Genomic DNA, 18,084 nt, shown 5'->3' with positions numbered 1-18,084 from the left:
ATCGGAGTTGCGGAGTCAACTGGCCGATTGGGCAATAGGCTGCACGAGAGGACGATGCGCCGAAGAATCGGACGAAGCGTCGAGGGACCAATGACATGTCGGACAACTTGGTTAATTGCTTAGGATTAATTGTCTCGATTGAAGTTTTGTTTTGTTGTGCAGGATTAACTATGATAACGATGAAGACATAAAGCGAAACAAAGTGTCGGAGTCAAGCGCGATGGATTTGTTGCGAGTTCGAGAGTTCGACGGAAGTCCGAAGATTCGTTGGGAGTTCGCGGAGCTCGCCGAGAAAGATCGGAGCTTGCCGAAGAAGCTCGTTGGAACTCGCTAAGAACAAATCGTGAAGTCTAGGAGCTTGCCGGGAGTCCGCAGAATGGTTTCCGAGAGTTCATCGGAAGACCGCCGGAAGTTTGCCGGAAGCTCGCTAGAAGAAGTCTTGACTTGCGGACTTTGTAATAGCTTAGAAAATGTCTTTAAATTCATAGTTAGCACGTTAATTAGGGTTAGGAATAGGTGTTAATCCTATAACCCAAGTAGGGGCCAATTAGGCCCAAGTTCGGACTGGTTTGGACCAAGTTTGGAGCCAAACCAAGTGAGCTGGAATAGTGAAGAGGTGCCACCTCTCCAGCTTGGAGGTGCCACCGCCAGGGTTGAGAGGTGCAACCTCTCCAGCCTGGAGGTGCCACCGCCAGGGCTACGAGGTTGGGAGGTGCAACCGCCCCAGCCAGGAGGTGCAACCGCCTGGGCTGTGGGGTTGGGAGGTGCAACCGCCCCAGCCAAGAGGTTGCACCGCCAGAGCTCAAGTTCCGAGCTCTGCCAGGCGATGCAACCACCGAGCTCAGTCTTCGAGCTCTGGCAGAGAGGTGCATCAGCCTGAGCTCAGTCTCGAGCTCTGCCAGGTGATGCATTCACCAAGCTCAGTCTTCGAGCTCTGGCAGAGAGGTGGATCAGCCTGAGCTCAGCTTGGAGCTCTACCAGGTGATGCAACCACCGAGCTCAGTTTCGAGCTCTGCCAGGTGATGCAATCACCAAGCTCAGTCTTCGAGCTCTGCCAGGTGATGCAACCATCGAGCTCAGTCTTCGAGCTCTGGCAGAGAGAAGCAATCGGCAGAGCTCAGTCTTCGAGCTCTGCCAGGCGGTGCCACCTCTCCAGTCGAGAGGTGCAACCGCCTGATCCCAGAATTCTGGGATTTGATTGATTTGATCGTTTTGAGCTCGAATTTTGAATTGGGTTGGGGCCTATAAATACCCCACCCATTCAGCACTGAATTGAGCAAGAACTAACCCGAAATCTTGATCTTTTCAGTGGTTCTTAGAGCTCAAAACTGCTAGTTTTCCTCCTCCTTCTGTTCTTCAAGTTTGAGTTGAAAAGAGAGGAGAGAAAACATCTGTAAAGGTTGTCTCCTAAGCCTGTCAAAAGGAGAGAAATTGTAAGAGGGAAGTTTGGCCTTCGCCCATTGAAGGAAGGCACCTAGTTGACGTCGGCAACCTCATCGGTGGAGGAAGCCAAAAGTGGAGTAGGTCAAGGCTGACCGAACCACTCTAAATCTCTGGTTTGCGTTTATTTTCGAGCACTTTATCATTACTGCAAACCTCCCTCATCACTGCTGCTCTCTGCGCTTTCACGAACAAGTTCTAAGTGCTGTTCTTCCAAATCTGCATTCAGACGTAAACTCGTATTTTCATACATTACAGTTTACGTTTACGTTTGATTCTGCAGAACTGTTTTCCGCGCTTTTACGAACGAGCTTCCTTGCAGTTTACGCTTACATTTTAATCCTATTAATAACTGCAATCTGTCCTCTACGATTTTACGAACGAGTTTCAACATTTAGACGTAAAACTGCGTTTAGACGTAAAACTGCGTTTAGACGTAAATCTGCGTCTAGACGTAAAACTGCGTTTAGACGTAAATCTGCGTTTAGACGTAAAACTGCGTTTAGACGTAAAACTGCGTTTAGACGTAAATCTGCGTTTAGACGTAAAACTGCGTTTAGACGTAAAACTACGTTTAGACGTAAATCTGCGTTTAGACGTAAATCTGCATTTAGACGTAAATCTGAGTTTAGACGCAAAACTGAGTTTAGACGCAAAACTGCGCTTAGACGCAAAACTGCGCTTAGACGCAATCTGCGCTTAAACGCAAAACTGCGCTTAGACGCAATCTGCGCTTAGACGCAAACTGCACCTAGATACAAACTGAGAATTTGCTTTTGCATCATAATAGTTTTTGAACAAACGCAGCTTTTGGTTTTTAATCGCTGTAAGATTTCCGCTGCACTAATTCACCCCCCCCTCTTAGTGCTCTCGATCCTAACAATTGGTATCAGAGCGGGTTATTTCTCATTTCGGATTTACACCCGAGAGAAATGACTTTTCAAGAGGGCTGTTCGGTCTTTCGTCCACCGTTCTTTAACGGATTGGACTACACTTATTGGAAAACTCGAATGAGAGTTTTCTTAATCTCTCTAAATCTGGATTTATGGAATATCATTGAAAACGGTTTTCAACTTCCCTCCAAACCGATGAACGAATGGTCGGTTTTGGAGAAGAAGAATTTTTCTTTAAACGCAAAGGCTATGAATGCCTTATTTTGCGCATTGGACAAAAATGAGTTCAATCGGATTTCTACGTGTGAAACGGCTTTCGATATTTGGCGCACTCTTGAAATCACGCACGAGGGAACTAGTAGAGTCAAAGACTCGAAAGTTAATATTCTACTGCTTGATTTCGAGCTTTTTCATATGAAACCAAGCGAAACCGTTGTTGACATGTACACCCGTTTTACGGATGTCGTCAATGGTTTAAAATCACTTGGTAAAAGCTTTTCGGATTTTGAACTCGTTAACAAAGTTTTGCGCTCACTTTCTAAAACTTGGGATTCAAAAGTAACTGCTATTCAAGAATCGAAAAACTTGAACCATTTTGCACGTGAAGAACTTGAGAACCACCTTCCAAAGAACAGGAAGGATTTGGAACTCTGGACAAATGAATGCCACTTGAGCGATGACTCAAGTGATGAGGACAATGATGAACAAACCAACCTTCCAAAGAACAGGAAGGATTTGGGACATAGAACATTTGAAGACCACTCGAGCATAAGCTCAAGTGATGGTGAACTTAAAATGAAACGAAAATTAAAAAGCAAAAAGAATGGAACTACTTGCTTTAAACGCAAGAAGAAGAACAAAAATTGGGATGAATCGAGCTCCTCCGAAGAAGAGAAAGTCAACAAAAGCAAGGCGGCAAACTACGCCTTAACAGCCTACAATGATGAGGTAATCGAAATCCCCCTAATTTACTTCGAAATTACATGATGCATTTCATGATGCATTTTTCTTTTTCTTTAAATTTTCTTGAAAATTATATTTTTAATAATTTAATAATGAAAATGCAAAAATATGATCATGCTTGTAATCTTGAAAATGATAATGAAAATTGCATGTCTCATGTTAATGCAAGATAGAAATCTAATGATTTTACACCTAGTGAGATTAATCTTATTTATGTGCTTGAGAAGCAAGAATGTATATTTTGATGATTTTCATATTGCTTTTCAATGACGATACATGGCTTTTGTCTGGAAGGCTTGATATTTTTCATTGTCTTTGTTTATTAAATATAATGTATGGTTTTGACATAAAAATAAAGATTTGAGCATGCTATTATAAAGTCAATCATAAATTAAAACTAAAGAAGTTTTAGGCATTTATAAGAATCATTCAAAATTATGTTCAATGAAACCTTGCTTAATGTTGCAATGAAAATATTAAAGTTATACTTGATGATTTCAGATTTGACAAATGCTACACTTTAAATATGAATCATTCTTCAATCAGATTAAATGCTTCAATCATTTTCTATCTCTAAGAGTTCTCGATTGTGGTGAAATACAAGTGATAAATTCATTTATAATATCTTGTAAATCACTTGAATTATGAATGAGTTTTTTTTTTCTTTTTTATGATGTGTTAAAAGAATCACTTAAAAAGAAAATGTTTTTCCCATTTTATCGAGATTAATGATTTCATGATATTATGTGAATCTCGAAACTGATTTTGATGAAATAGTAATAACGTTATTCATGTTATGAATCTTAAAAATGATAATATGCTTCATGTGATAATATGAATACATGAAACACTTATGATATTCTGTGTATTCATAAAATATTTATCTCATCATCCAATAACTCTTCTTGATATTCCCTATGAGATGAAATGAAATAATGCATGAAATACAAATGAGAAGTTAATGATCATGCATAATAGGATGTAATGAATTCTAGATACCATCGTTTGAATATCTATGATCATGCTGCCAAAATGATATATCATGAATGCTTGAATATCATGTTTGATATGCTCATGATGATAATTGATTTTTCAGTATCATGCATAAATCTTTTGAAATGTAATGTTAATGAATTTGTGCATTGAAACTATAATGATGCACAAATAAGAATGATTACTTACCTTTGTCATGATTTAGAAATTGATGTAAAGGGTTTTTCCCTTGTTGACAATGACAAAGGGGGAGATAGCTAGCTTGTACAAGTCAAGAAGATGCAAAAACTTGATTTGCTAGCTTACCTATTTTAAGAAGCAAAGATTGCTAACTTGCTTATTTCAAGAAGAAAAATTGTCTTCTTGAACATCACTATCTTGAATATCTCAAGAAGCAAAACTTGCAATTTGCACATTGTAATAGGAAGCAAGAATCATGAGGTTACACAAGAAATTTATCTTGGATTTGCTTTCGAAATCTTTGCTAGCTTATATATTGTGAAACTTGTATATCGTAAAAATTGCTAGCTTGTTGGTCTAAAGAGAAGCAAAAAGTTGCTATCTCAAAAGAAGCAAATGTGCTATCTTGCCTATCTCAAGAGGCAAAAATGCTAACTTGCGCATCTAGCAAAGTGAGCAAAATTTTCAAGAAGCAAGAGTTGCCTTCTTGAACATCTCTAATTTGCTAGCTTGCATGATGTAGAACTTGCTATCTTGAACATTACCAAAAGTGCTATCTTATATGCTATAAAACTTGCATATCTAAAACTTGATAGCATGAAAGTTCTAAGCATGATGTAACACTTGCTAAATCTTCTAGCTCCAAGATTGCATGATGATAAAATTTGATACTATGTTTTTCATGCAAAGAGAAGAACCAATATCACAAACACTTGATTGTAGTACTTCTCCTTTTTGTTGATGACAAAGGGGGAGAAGTATGTTGATGACATGACATGTGATGCATAAGTTTATGCATAAGTTCATGTTGACGTATTGCAAGTATTCATGATGAATATTGCAATGACTTGAATTCAGTTTGAATTCAAGGTTCTATCAATATGGCATATTGATAGGGGGAGTTTGTTTAAACTCCGGGAGTTAAGTTTAACTCCGTCATCAAGTGGTTGTCATCATCAAAAAGGGGGAGATTGTTGAATCTCGTATTTTGATGATGAAACTACTTGATATATGTTTATGATTTAATCTGCGTTTTGAGTGACGCAGGATGCTTCGATCAGGATGAGACAATTAAAGCAGGAAAATCATGTTGTGCCGAAGGAACATGTCAGAAGATTGGACGTCGGGCCGGTGGATCGGTCGACGTATCGACAGAAGGCTTCGGGCCGTGGACTCGGGCATCGGGCCAAGAAGAGCGGGTATTGTGCCAAGGATATCGGAGTTGCGGAGTCAACTGGCCGATTGGGCAATAGGCTGCACGAGAGGACGATGCGCCGAAGAATCGGACGAAGCGTCGAGGGACCAATGACATGTCGGACAACTTGGTTAATTGCTTAGGATTAATTGTCTCGATTGAAGTTTTGTTTTGTTGTGCAGGATTAACTATGATAACGATGAAGACATAAAGCGAAACAAAGTGTCGGAGTCAAGCGCGATGGATTTGTTGCGAGTTCGAGAGTTCGACGGAAGTCCGAAGATTCGTTGGGAGTTCGCGGAGCTCGCCGAGAAAGATCGGAGCTTGCCGAAGAAGCTCGTTGGAACTCGCTAAGAACAAATCGTGAAGTCTAGGAGCTTGCCGGGAGTCCGCAGAATGGTTTCCGAGAGTTCATCGGAAGACCGCCGGAAGTTTGCCGGAAGCTCGCTAGAAGAAGTCTTGACTTGCGGACTTTGTAATAGCTTAGAAAATGTCTTTAAATTCATAGTTAGCACGTTAATTAGGGTTAGGAATAGGTGTTAATCCTATAACCCAAGTAGGGGCCAATTAGGCCCAAGTTCGGACTGGTTTGGACCAAGTTTGGAGCCAAACCAAGTGAGCTGGAATAGTGAAGAGGTGCCACCTCTCCAGCCTGGAGGTGCCACCGCCAGGGTTGAGAGGTGCAACCTCTCCAGCCTGGAGGTGCCACCGCCAGGGCTGCGAGGTTGGGAGGTGCAACCGCCCCAGCCAGGAGGTGCAACCGCCTGGGCTGTGGGGTTGGGAGGTGCAACCGCCCCAGCCAAGAGGTTGCACCGCCAGAGCTCAAGTTCCGAGCTCTGCCAGGCGATGCAACCACCGAGCTCAGTCTTCGAGCTCTGGCAGAGAGGTGCATCAGCCTGAGCTCAGTCTCGAGCTCTGCCAGGTGATGCATTCACCAAGCTCAGTCTTCGAGCTCTGGCAGAGAGGTGGATCAGCCTGAGCTCAGCTTGGAGCTCTACCAGGTGATGCAACCACCGAGCTCAGTTTCGAGCTCTGCCAGGTGATGCAATCACCAAGCTCAGTCTTCGAGCTCTGCCAGGTGATGCAACCATCGAGCTCAGTCTTCGAGCTCTGGCAGAGAGAAGCAATCGGCAGAGCTCAGTCTTCGAGCTCTGCCAGGCGGTGCCACCTCTCCAGTCGAGAGGTGCAACCGCCTGATCCCAGAATTCTGGGATTTGATTGATTTGATCGTTTTGAGCTCGAATTTTGAATTGGGTTGGGGCCTATAAATACCCCACCCATTCAGCACTGAATTGAGCAAGAACTAACCCGAAATCTTGATCTTTTCAGTGGTTCTTAGAGCTCAAAACTGCTAGTTTTCCTCCTCCTTCTGTTCTTCAAGTTTGAGTTGAAAAGAGAGGAGAGAAAATATCTGTAAAGGTTGTCTCCTAAGCCTGTCAAAAGGAGAGAAATTGTAAGAGGGAAGTTTGGCCTTCGCCCATTGAAGGAAGGCACCTAGTTGACGTCGGCAACCTCATCGGTGGAGGAAGCCAAAAGTGGAGTAGGTCAAGGCTGACCGAACCACTCTAAATCTCTGGTTTGCGTTTATTTTCGAGCACTTTATCATTACTGCAAACCTCCCTCATCACTGCTGCTCTCTGCGCTTTCACGAACAAGTTCTAAGTGCTGTTCTTCCAAATCTGCATTCAGACGTAAACTCGTATTTTCATACATTACAGTTTACGTTTACGTTTGATTCTGCAGAACTGTTTTCCGCGCTTTTACGAACGAGCTTCCTTGCAGTTTACGCTTACATTTTAATCCTATTAATAACTGCAATCTGTCCTCTACGATTTTACGAACGAGTTTCAACATTTAGACGTAAAACTGCGTTTAGACGTAAAACTGCGTTTAGACGTAAATCTGCGTCTAGACGTAAAACTGCGTTTAGACGTAAATCTGCGTTTAGACGTAAAACTGCGTTTAGACGTAAAACTGCGTTTAGACGTAAATCTGCGTTTAGACGTAAAACTGCGTTTAGACGTAAAACTGCGTTTAGACGTAAATCTGCGTTTAGACGTAAATCTGCATTTAGACGTAAATCTGAGTTTAGACGCAAAACTGAGTTTAGACGCAAAACTGCGCTTAGACGCAAAACTGCGCTTAGACGCAATCTGCGCTTAAACGCAAAACTGCGCTTAGACGCAATCTGCGCTTAGACGCAAACTGCACCTAGATACAAACTGAGAATTTGCTTTTGCATCATAATAGTTTTTGAACAAACGCAGCTTTTGGTTTTTAATCGCTGTAAGATTTCCGCTGCACTAATTCACCCCCCCCTCTTAGTGCTCTCGATCCTAACATACGACATATTGATAGGGGGAGTTTGGTTAAACTCCGGGAGTTAAGGTTAACTCCGTCGTCAGTTGGTTGTCATCATAAAAAAGGGGAGATTGTTGAATCTCGGATTTTGATGATGAAACCAATCGATAAGTCTTTATGTTTTAATCTGTGTTTTGAGTGACGCAAGATGCTTCGATCAGGATGAGACAATTAAAGTAGGAAAAATCATGTTGGACCGAGGAACATGTTAGAAGATTGGACGTCGGGCCGGTGGATCGATCGACGTATCGACAAAAGGCTTCGGGCCATGGATTCGGGCCATGGATTCAGGCATCAGTCCAAGAAGAGTGGACATTGCGCCAAGGATATTGGAGTTGCGGAGTCAATTGGCCAATTGGGCAATAGGCTGCAGGAGAGGATGATACATCAAAGAATCGGACGAAGCATCGAGAGACCAATGACATGCTGGACAATTTGATTAATGCTTAGTATTAATTATCTAGATTGAAGTTTGTTTTACATGTGCAGGATTAACTACGATAGCAAGGCATGAAGCAAAATAAAGTCCCGGAGTCAAGGACGCGATCACGTTGGGAGTTCGAGAGTTCGTCAGAAGTTCTGGAGGAACCAATCGAGAAGTCTCGGAGCTTGCTAGAGAAGCTCGTCGGAACTCACCAAGAAGATCGTCGTGAAGTCCATGAGTTTGTCGGGAGTCCGGCGGAAGTTCGTCGGAAGATCGCCGGAAGCTCGTCGGATGAATAGACATAGGGACTTGTTTAGCTTAACAAATGTCTTATGATTTCATAATTAACACGTAATTGGGCTTGGATTGAGCCAACCTGGCCAGCTAGGCCTATGTAAGAACTGTGTTGGGCCCAATAAGAAGCCCAAACAGTGCATCAAGAAATCTCACCATCGTGGGACAATCTTCAAGACTGTATCAAGCGGTGGTACGGCTAGTCTGGGCGATTGTACCGCCCCTAGCATGGTCCCAGGCGGTGGTACCGCCTAGCACTGCACCCCAAGCGGTGTCATCACCAGACCTAGGTGGTGGTACCGTCCAAGACAATGTCAATCAAACTAACATTGAGCGGTGGTACCGCCCGTGCTCGGGGAACCCGGGATGGGAAAGTTTTAGGCTCTAAGTTTGAATCAACTTGAAGCCTATAAATACCCCTCCCATCCCTGGTTAAAACACATAAGCACAGAGAGTCTAAAAGCAAAGAAACGCTGCTGCAATCTCTTTAGAATTCCCTCCTCTACTCTAAGTGTTAGATTTCTGTAAGAGAGGAGTGTGAGTGCTTGTAAGGGTTGTCTCCTAAACCTAGTAAAAGGAGAAGAGGGGTGTAAAAGGTGATTGACCTTCGCCTATTAAAGGAAGGCATCTAGTGAACGCTAGTGACCTCGTCGGAGGAGGAAGCCGATAGTGGATGTAGGTCACGTTGACCGAACCACTCTAAAATCTCGATTTGTATTTCCTTTGTGCACTTTACTTTAATTGTAAGCCTTCTTATTACTTTCAAAGTTAAGCATTTCCGAAATCGATTTTATCATATGAAATGAAATTTCTTAAACCGACGTTTTTACTGCTGCACTAATTCACCCCCTCTCTTAGTGCGCTCTTGATCCTAACAGGGATAATACTGTAGTAATTTTCTTCTCTAAGAATTACAAGTACTTTAGTGATTCCAAACACATCAAGATAAAGTACTTGGTGGTTAGAGAAAAAATCCAAAAACAGTAAGTATTAATTGAGAACCTAAGTACCATTATGATGATTATTTATACATTTACCAAAGTTTTATGGTGTAACATATTTAAAGAACATGTTCTTATAATGGAGCTTGTGAGCAAGCCATATAAGATATGGTGATATATGTTTAGGTGGATGCTATTATTGATATTTCTTTTACATAATTAAAGTTATTTATTTTTATTATCATATTTGCATTTATATTTATACATATTATAGTTAAATGTAATAATAAAATTATTTTAATAAAATAAATTATATGGGTTATCATGAACTATATTATGAAAGACTAACAATGTTGTGGTACATAAAAGAGAGTATGATATTGATGATATATAACCACTATGACTCACATTGTTAGTTGAATTTAATATAATATTATTATGTTTATTAGACTTATTGGCTTGTTTTTAAAATTTATGGTCATGTATAAAATATTTTTTTAAATTTTTTGGAATCCAATTAGGTAAACTTGTTTTCAAACAAATTTTATTTTATTTATTTTGATTTTGAATATCTTTTATATCTTATCAATTAACGGGTTAAGTGAGAGAATGTTAGATTATTTGGTCATCTATAATTGAATAAGATGTATAATATAACTAATTAGATTTTGATGACAGATATTAGATATTGAAAAAAAAGTTCATATTATAATAGGATTCTTTAGGGGATGTGAATGATAATAAGAACTCTCATAATAATTTATCTTAGACCCTCTGCTCTCTTTTATAAATAGACAGTACCTCTAGAGGCTAAACATGCATATGATATAGGACGTAGTTAAGAGATTACAATTTCTCTCTCAATCTTCCTGAATTATCAATCTAGTCCTATAAAAGAAAATGAGAGTCTAATTCTTTTTTTGGATGTAAAAATGATGCCTAGATCACACTGAATTTTTTTTAATGAAATGAAAAGGTACATATGGTAAAAATTGATCTAATGTTATTTGATTTCAATCATGACATAAAATTTTTTTCGCATTACATATAGCATATTATAGATTTTGTGCTTACAAAAAGGGTGATCATGGGAATTATTCTTTCTTTTCCATGAGCTCTAGGGGATTAGGGGAATTATTCTTCCTTTTTTAAAAGCTAAGGGGAATTTTTCTTCTTTTTCCATGAGCACCAGATGATTAGGAGAATTATTTTAAAAAAAACAACGTGGTGATTAGAGGAATTTTTCTTCCTTTACATGAGTGCCCGGTGATTAGGAGAATATTATTCTTCTTTTTTTAAAAGCTACACGGTGATTAGGAGAATTATTCTTTCTTTTTTTTTTAAAGATATACGGTGATTAGAGAAAATTTTCTTCCTTTATTTTGAAAAGCTACGCGGTGATTATGAGAATTTCTTCCTTTTCCATGAGCGCCGCTGCTTCGATTCCTCGACCCCCGGTCGAATTCGACCGGGACCATACGAAATCTCCGGTCAGAAAAGCGGGACCGTTCGACCGGGACCATACGTAGGTCCCTCTTTTCTGACCAAAGAAGAGCTCGCGAAGAGTGGATGCTGTCTCGGCCCAGAGGCGAAGGGCACGAAAAGCAGAGCGCGAGGGGGGCAAAAGAACAAACGCCTACCGGGCGCACAGGAAACCGATAAAGTTCTCCAAGGACGAAGACGGAAAGAGACGTGGGAGGTTTGATGTTTTTCAGGGGAAAACAAAGGGGAGAAACGATCGCTTACGTCGCTCCTCGACGTCACCTCTCTCTCTCTCGCTTACGTCGCTCCTCGACGTCACCCCTCTCTCTCTCTTTTGTCTTTTCATCATATTCGAATTCGGTGGCTTGATGGTTCACAGCCGAGCGAGAAGAAGAACAGAGAGATATCGGAATCGGATCCATTTCACGCATTAAAATCGTCTTCTGCTGTCACGGACAATGATTCCCGAGCTGGAATTCGTCGTCTTTCATGCCTATAAAACGCTCGAGACAAGGCGACGGAGAGATCACAAGACGGCACACAGCGAGCCCTTGATTTGAATTGTTCTTAGGTTTGTTTCGCCTCCAGCGTCTTTGAGATGATGATTGAGTCGTTGCACCAAAAAGAAGTTCCTTGTTTTGTCTTTTTGTTGGCTAAATCTTTTGCATCTTTAGTTAGCTGTAGGTGCATTATATGGTCGTGGAGGCGATTGCTGGGAAACGTTTAGCTAAAACCCGTGAGACTCATTTCTTGGTATTGAGAAACGACATGCACTCTTTTAGCCCACAAGACTGGAAAGAGTGCCTCAAACTTGAGGATTGTTTACATGGGCTTTTTCAAGGTTTAAATGAGCTTATTCTAACCATAATTGTATGTGGTAAAAGTAAGGTTTGCCGTGCTAGGATCGTCATAGCTATTATTTGAAATATCTGGCTGTGATATTTGCTATTTTATATTGCAAATTACTTAATGTTGTAAAGCAGAGTTCTGGAAGATGTTTTAGGAAACTTAAATGCTATAGGAATATGTTGATTTTTGTTGCAATTTATGATATTGTTCTTCTAATTACTATTCTTCTTTTTCCAATCATTTCACTGTTGAAGTTTTATCCTGAGCTCAATGCATTACATTTATAAATGGCTGTCACTGCAGGCATTACCTCTCTGCATCTGCTTAACTGAATCAGAGGTCACGGTTATCTACTAATCATCTAGTTATCAGTTATGAGTTACAATCGCAAGGTATGCACTGACCTTCGTTTTTTTTGCACCTACCTTTGAGTCTTTCCTTAGTTTGTGGTCCCTTTGAAATCAATCATCTGGTCATGTTCCGTTATCATTTGCATTTGTGCCTTATGTGGGATTTGCAGGTGGTTGATGAGACACTTCGGGGAAAAGAATGTTCCAAGAGTATGGAAACTTTCTAATATTCTATCACCTTATGTGACTGCTATATTATTCTCTTTGAATTTTGCTAAATAATATAGGATCTTTTATTGTTAAATCTGTTAAAGTTATAAAGAAGTTAGACATTTTCTGACAGATTGTTTCGTACTCCAAAAAAGCCTATACGTCTATCTCTTGTATTGTAACCTTTTCTGGAATAAATGTAAATGTAACACTAACTACATAAGAAATAAATGATGAATCATCTTAAATAAAAGTACTTCAGATATTCCTGTTGTGTGTTGTTATTTACAATATCTTGGAAATGACATATTTCTAATGTTTTTTTATACAAATTGCATAAGTGATTGCAGGTTCTTAAATTTCTATTTCTACCATATATGTAAATATAAATATATATATATATATACATATACATATGTATACATATATATGTATACATATGTATACATATATATATATATATATATATATATATATATATATGTATGTATGTATGTATGTATGTATGGTAGAAACAGACTGCTGTTGTAGTCTTAAAATGATGTAGCAATAGACTACTATTTTGGTTTATGTTCCTTACTAAATCCAGTAGCTACCAATTTTTTGTCTATTGTCCAGATGGAGCAATACAAAATGGAAGGGAGATCCTCCTTCAGGTGATAGATTGATTTTTTTTATTTTTCTCATGTCCATATTGTCTACATTAATCCCATGAAGTTTGAGAATCCCCAAGGAAATTTATGTATAAGAATTTTAGTTAATTGTTCATGCACCCATTTAAGATTGGGGGAATTGGAATGACTAATTTAAATTACTTGATATAATACCAAATAAAACACAACAAATGCAAAATAAATCGTTTTTGACAGAATTCATTTTCAATTCTTCTAAAGGACATTTAGGTAAGACACAAGCTGTGGTATTTATTTTATTTGATGGGCGTGAAGGAAAAAACTAATGATAGAATAAATATTTTTATTGTACCACCCCGGATCTTCAAGCTGAAGGGAAATAGCATGATGATCATCCTTGATATCCTTGAATAGTAACAATTAATAGCATTCATGAATCTCAGGTGGTCAGTTCCAGAAAATTTTTTAACCACTTTGGTTAGACTCTATTGATCACCAGATAATTTTTATCTGGCATCTTAAATATGTCTCTAAGAAACTTCTTTTATTCATTTTTGCTTATGGCAATCTTCTTTAATCTGACACCTAATCCATCTAAAACTACCATGTGATTTAGTTAGTGCAAGAATTGATAGGTTAGCCTGTCTCCTTGTTGATCAAGTTCAATAGTAACTCAATAAGAAAAACTAAATCATTATGAGGATATCAAAACGTTTAGTAATAACTAAAGTTCCAACTACAAGACATTGAGTATGCTGGTATAACTGTATACACTTTACATGTATCATCACATACATTTCCAAGGAAATTTATAATTGTGACTCGTAGTTAAGCTATACCACATCACATTTGTCACTGTAACTTTATAACATGTTGTTTTGTATTGTATCTTAGTTAACTCTTTTATCAAATTTTATTCTTTCCTCAAAAGTGCTTAAGTCATTTGAGTGTCTATGCAGCATTTAACCATTTTTACAGATGCATGTCTTTGCAATTGTTCTTGTTATTTTGAAACTCATGCTGAACTGTTAATGTTTATGCTTAACAAACATCTGTTTTTGCAGGCTTTCAATTGGGAGTCACACAAACATGATTGGTGGCATAATTTAGAGAGGAAAGTTGGTGATATTGCTAAATCTGGTTTCACATCAGCTTGGCTGCCTCCAGCAACCAATTCATTATCTAAAGAAGGTTAGTAAATCAATGGATATTACTTCATTTGTATTTTCAGCTTATGCTTATGAAATTTCTCCCCCTCATTTTTACAGGGTATTTGCCACAAAACTTGTATTGCCTTGACTCTTCATATGGTTCCCACAATGGATTAATAAGTTTACTTAAAAAAATGCATCAACACAAAGTCAGAGCAATGGCTGATATAGTTATTAACCATCGAGTTGGAACTGCCCGTGGACGTGGGGGAGCATACAACCGCTATGATGGAATTCCCATGCCCTGGGATGAACGTGCTGTCACATCATGCTCTGGTGGCCTGGTAAGGTTACATCTTGATAGTATATGAAGTTTGTATATTAATAGTTCAAATATGTTAGCCAAGTTAATTCAACTGGAGTCGGTGGTTTTAACAAATATGTTAATTCAACAAATATGTTAGCAATGGCTTGGTGCTTTTAATGCTTCTCATAATTATTATTATTTGTGGTGAAGGACTTGAACTGCCAGTATGACAATATATTCTTCTATGGATCTTCTTACTTATAGTACTTGAATGTATCAACTTGTGTAGCATGCAAAAAGGGTCATATTAAAACCATCGTTTCCAATTTCTTCTTCTTTTAACTGCGTTGCCTCTAGGGTTCGCGAAGCTATGGTGAAAACTTTCATGGAGTTCCCAACATTGATCATAACCAAGCTTTTGTACGAAAAGACATAATTGGTTGGTTAAAGTGGCTTCGCAAAGATATTGGTTTCCAGGATTTTCGTTTTGATTTTGCAAAAGGGTGAGTGTCCTCTTTGAAGTTATTGTCATCTAGAACTCTGCTAAGACTTCTCTTTTGCATGTTTCCTAAAGTAATATTCTCTTGTGAACTTCATAGATATGACCCAAAATTTGTAAAAGAATATGTTGAAGAGTCAAAACCTGTATTTTCTATGGGAGAATATTGGGATAGCTGTAATTATGTAGCCCCTGATTCTCGCTTGGACTATAATCAAGGTATTATCCTTCAAAAATACATTTCATTTTAATGTCACATGAGTAAATTCTTACCTTATATGTTAATGTGCTTCCTTCAATTATATGGTGATCTGATGTTTTATGATTTTTTTTTTGTAATATGTATACGAAAACAAGCTAAAAGTAGTTCTTGTGCTGTGTGGTCTGTTCTATATTTGTTTTCAGAATAGTTAGGACTTAGCTTCTGTTAATTGCACCTAACTTGTAGTGCTAGTTTAGGGAAATCAGTATTTTGAGACACCTAGAATTCTGATATCTTGCTCTTAATGTGGAAAATAACTTCAGCTTGGACTCCTATGGTTGGCATCACATAGTTACTATTGGGAGCTGTTGTGCTTCAAAGTAGTTATCAATATGAATGAAAACCATGCCCACTACATGAAAAATGAATATTTTTGTAAATAATGTCTCTCTCTGTAACTTCAGGAAACTGAATAAGCTTTGTTAAACTATTAATTCATCATATCACTTAAAACTAACAGCAACCTTTTCCATGTGTAACTTAAACTAATGTTTACATCTGCAGAAGAGGTACAACCTCCATTTAGATGGTAGGCATGCCAAAAAGTCTGGTTGTTTTCTATAGAACATCAATGCTTATAGAATATTATATAGTTTACATATACATTTACCTTGTTAAATTTACAGACAGTCACAGACAAAGGATTATTAACTGGATTGACAAAACCGGACAGGTCTCTGCTGCATTTGATTTCACGACAAAGGGCATCCTACAGGTGCTTTCTATAAATGTCACAGCAGAGTATTAGGAAAGCTACTAAAATTTGTTCGATTAAATACATTCTTAAAACAGGAAGCAGTTAAGGGACAACTATGGCGATTGCGTGATTCTCAGGGGAAGCCACCCGGTGTGATTGGGTGGTGGCCTTCACGAGCAGTGACATTTATCGAGAACCATGTCACTGGGTCAACTCAGGTATATCAATTTTCATCATTGGATGAATTATTGCCTAATGTATCATTAAATTTATTTTAGATTAAAGCATGCTTGAATTAGATGACTCTTCCACTTCCATTCTATCGACCAGTTTTAAGCATCTATTAAACAGTGGGATATAATTTTTCAGGGTCACTGGCCTTTCCCATTTGATCATATTATGGAGGTATGAATTTGATTTTACACCATATCCATTTATGACTGAGTAGCGATTTTTTTATGAAACTAACTTCTCTCTTCTAAATATTGTTGTCCTATGATGAAATATTTGGTTCTTAGTTTTATTTGTATATGCATAGTAGAATACATGAAAATTATGGTCGATAATGATTCTTTTAAAAAAACCACTTTGAATGAAAAAATAGAGGTAAGTTTGTAACACTACTTAAAACCATACTAAACAAAGATGTTGTAGTAACTCTGGGGCGCAAGCTTTGTCATTATTTTTGTCTTCTATATTTTTGAACTACAATAAATTTTTAATTCCCAAATTACTTTGTAGGGATATGTTTATATACTCACTCATCCAGGAATACCAACCATATTCTACGATCACTTCTATGATTGGGATAACTCTTACCACGATCAAATCATGAAATTGGTATGCTCATTTACTTATTCTTGTTGAATCATCTTTCTATGCCATCTTTCTTAAATCTTAATAATATATAGATGAACATTCGTTGGCACCAAGATATTCATAGTCGTTCCAAGATCAATATTTTGGAGGCTCGCTCCGATCTCTATGCCGCAAAAATCGACGACAAAATTTGTATGAAGATTGGCAATGGGTCATGGTGTCCGAGTGGTCGGGAATGGACACTTGCTACAAGTGGAAATAGATATGCAGTGTGGCACAAATAATATTGTCATATTATATATATATTTGTATGTATATATGTATATATATATTTGTATATATATATGTATATATGTATGTATATATGTATGTATGTATGTATGTATGTATGTATATATGTATGTGTATATATATGTGTATATATATGTATATATGTATATGCATGTATATATATAGGATGGAGAAATAAATCATTTTTCTTCGGTTGTATCTTTTGTTGACTGAAGTTGTCTTGCTTCCTATTTTTAAATAATCATGAGCAATTTACTAATGATTTACTCATTAAATTTTGACGATATGCTAGACTAATTTATGAAAGGTTGAGGATTTGAAATCTCATTAGTTTAATTGGTAATGATTTTGACAGTATATTATAACATTGCAGGCTCGAACTTTGTATTTGTCATTTACCCTTAAAAAAAAATTGTTGATTGGTAGGTCGATATTGCCCTATAGATTTAAAATTTTCGCAGGTGGTGGCCTCACTATATATATATTTTAAAAAAGCCTTATGGCAAAGTTGAATCAGCCTTTATTTTCTGTTGGTGATGACGCTCTCACAAGACTGATACCAGCCTCGAGTGCAAAATGGGGTGAGTCACTGCTTGAAAGGTTCCAGTGTTGGCACCAATCTCTCGATACCCAACACGGGCCGTGTTTTTTAGTGATGGATCGAGGCTCACCGCTACTGCTAATTATCATAGTACATGTCCCTTCGACGATACCGATTACACTTAATTTAAATGCGTTACCGTACTCGTTATATTTGCAAGTTAGTAAAAATTATGTGTGCTAAATCATCTAAATCATCGTTACTGGAGAGATCGGCGTATCGCCATACACAAGCAGCATCGGACGGTAAG

General features: G+C 38.2%; 1 protein-coding gene across 3 annotated transcripts; it reads left to right on the top strand.

Moving 5' to 3' along the window:
* The first annotated feature begins 11,627 nt into the window (after nucleotides 1-11,627).
* Nucleotides 11,628-17,453, top strand: LOC135636145 (probable alpha-amylase 2). 3 transcript variants are annotated; one of them, XM_065147744.1, is made up of 14 exons: nucleotides 11,692-11,737; nucleotides 11,841-12,007; nucleotides 12,319-12,407; nucleotides 12,536-12,575; nucleotides 13,194-13,231; nucleotides 14,272-14,398; nucleotides 14,476-14,702; nucleotides 15,023-15,168; nucleotides 15,265-15,383; nucleotides 16,053-16,141; nucleotides 16,219-16,341; nucleotides 16,493-16,528; nucleotides 16,865-16,963; nucleotides 17,035-17,453. In XM_065147744.1, exons 3-14 carry the CDS (start codon nucleotides 12,390-12,392, stop codon nucleotides 17,224-17,226), a joined length of 1,254 nt encoding a protein of 417 aa, XP_065003816.1. In that variant the 5' UTR covers nucleotides 11,692-11,737; nucleotides 11,841-12,007; nucleotides 12,319-12,389; the 3' UTR covers nucleotides 17,227-17,453. The 3 variants fall into 3 exon arrangements, with proteins under 3 accessions (XP_065003815.1, XP_065003814.1, XP_065003816.1); XM_065147743.1 differs by lacking the exon at nucleotides 11,841-12,007 and having other exon boundaries at nucleotides 11,628-11,737; XM_065147742.1 differs by having other exon boundaries at nucleotides 11,685-12,007.
* The last annotated feature ends 631 nt before the right edge of the window (nucleotides 17,454-18,084 follow it).

Source organism: Musa acuminata, chromosome BXJ3-4 (assembly GCF_036884655.1).
Source record: "Musa acuminata AAA Group cultivar baxijiao chromosome BXJ3-4, Cavendish_Baxijiao_AAA, whole genome shotgun sequence".
In the NCBI taxonomy this organism is placed as follows: Eukaryota; Viridiplantae; Streptophyta; class Magnoliopsida; order Zingiberales; family Musaceae; genus Musa; species Musa acuminata.
This window is presented reverse-complemented; position numbering and strand designations above follow the sequence as displayed.

Coding starts and splice junctions, on each gene's coding strand:
- LOC135636145 (XM_065147743.1), top strand. Junction 15,384..16,052: donor TCGCTTGGACTATAATCAAG/GTATTATCCTTC, acceptor TTAAATTTACAG/ACAGTCACAGACAAAGGATT. Junction 16,142..16,218: donor CGACAAAGGGCATCCTACAG/GTGCTTTCTATA, acceptor TTCTTAAAACAG/GAAGCAGTTAAGGGACAACT.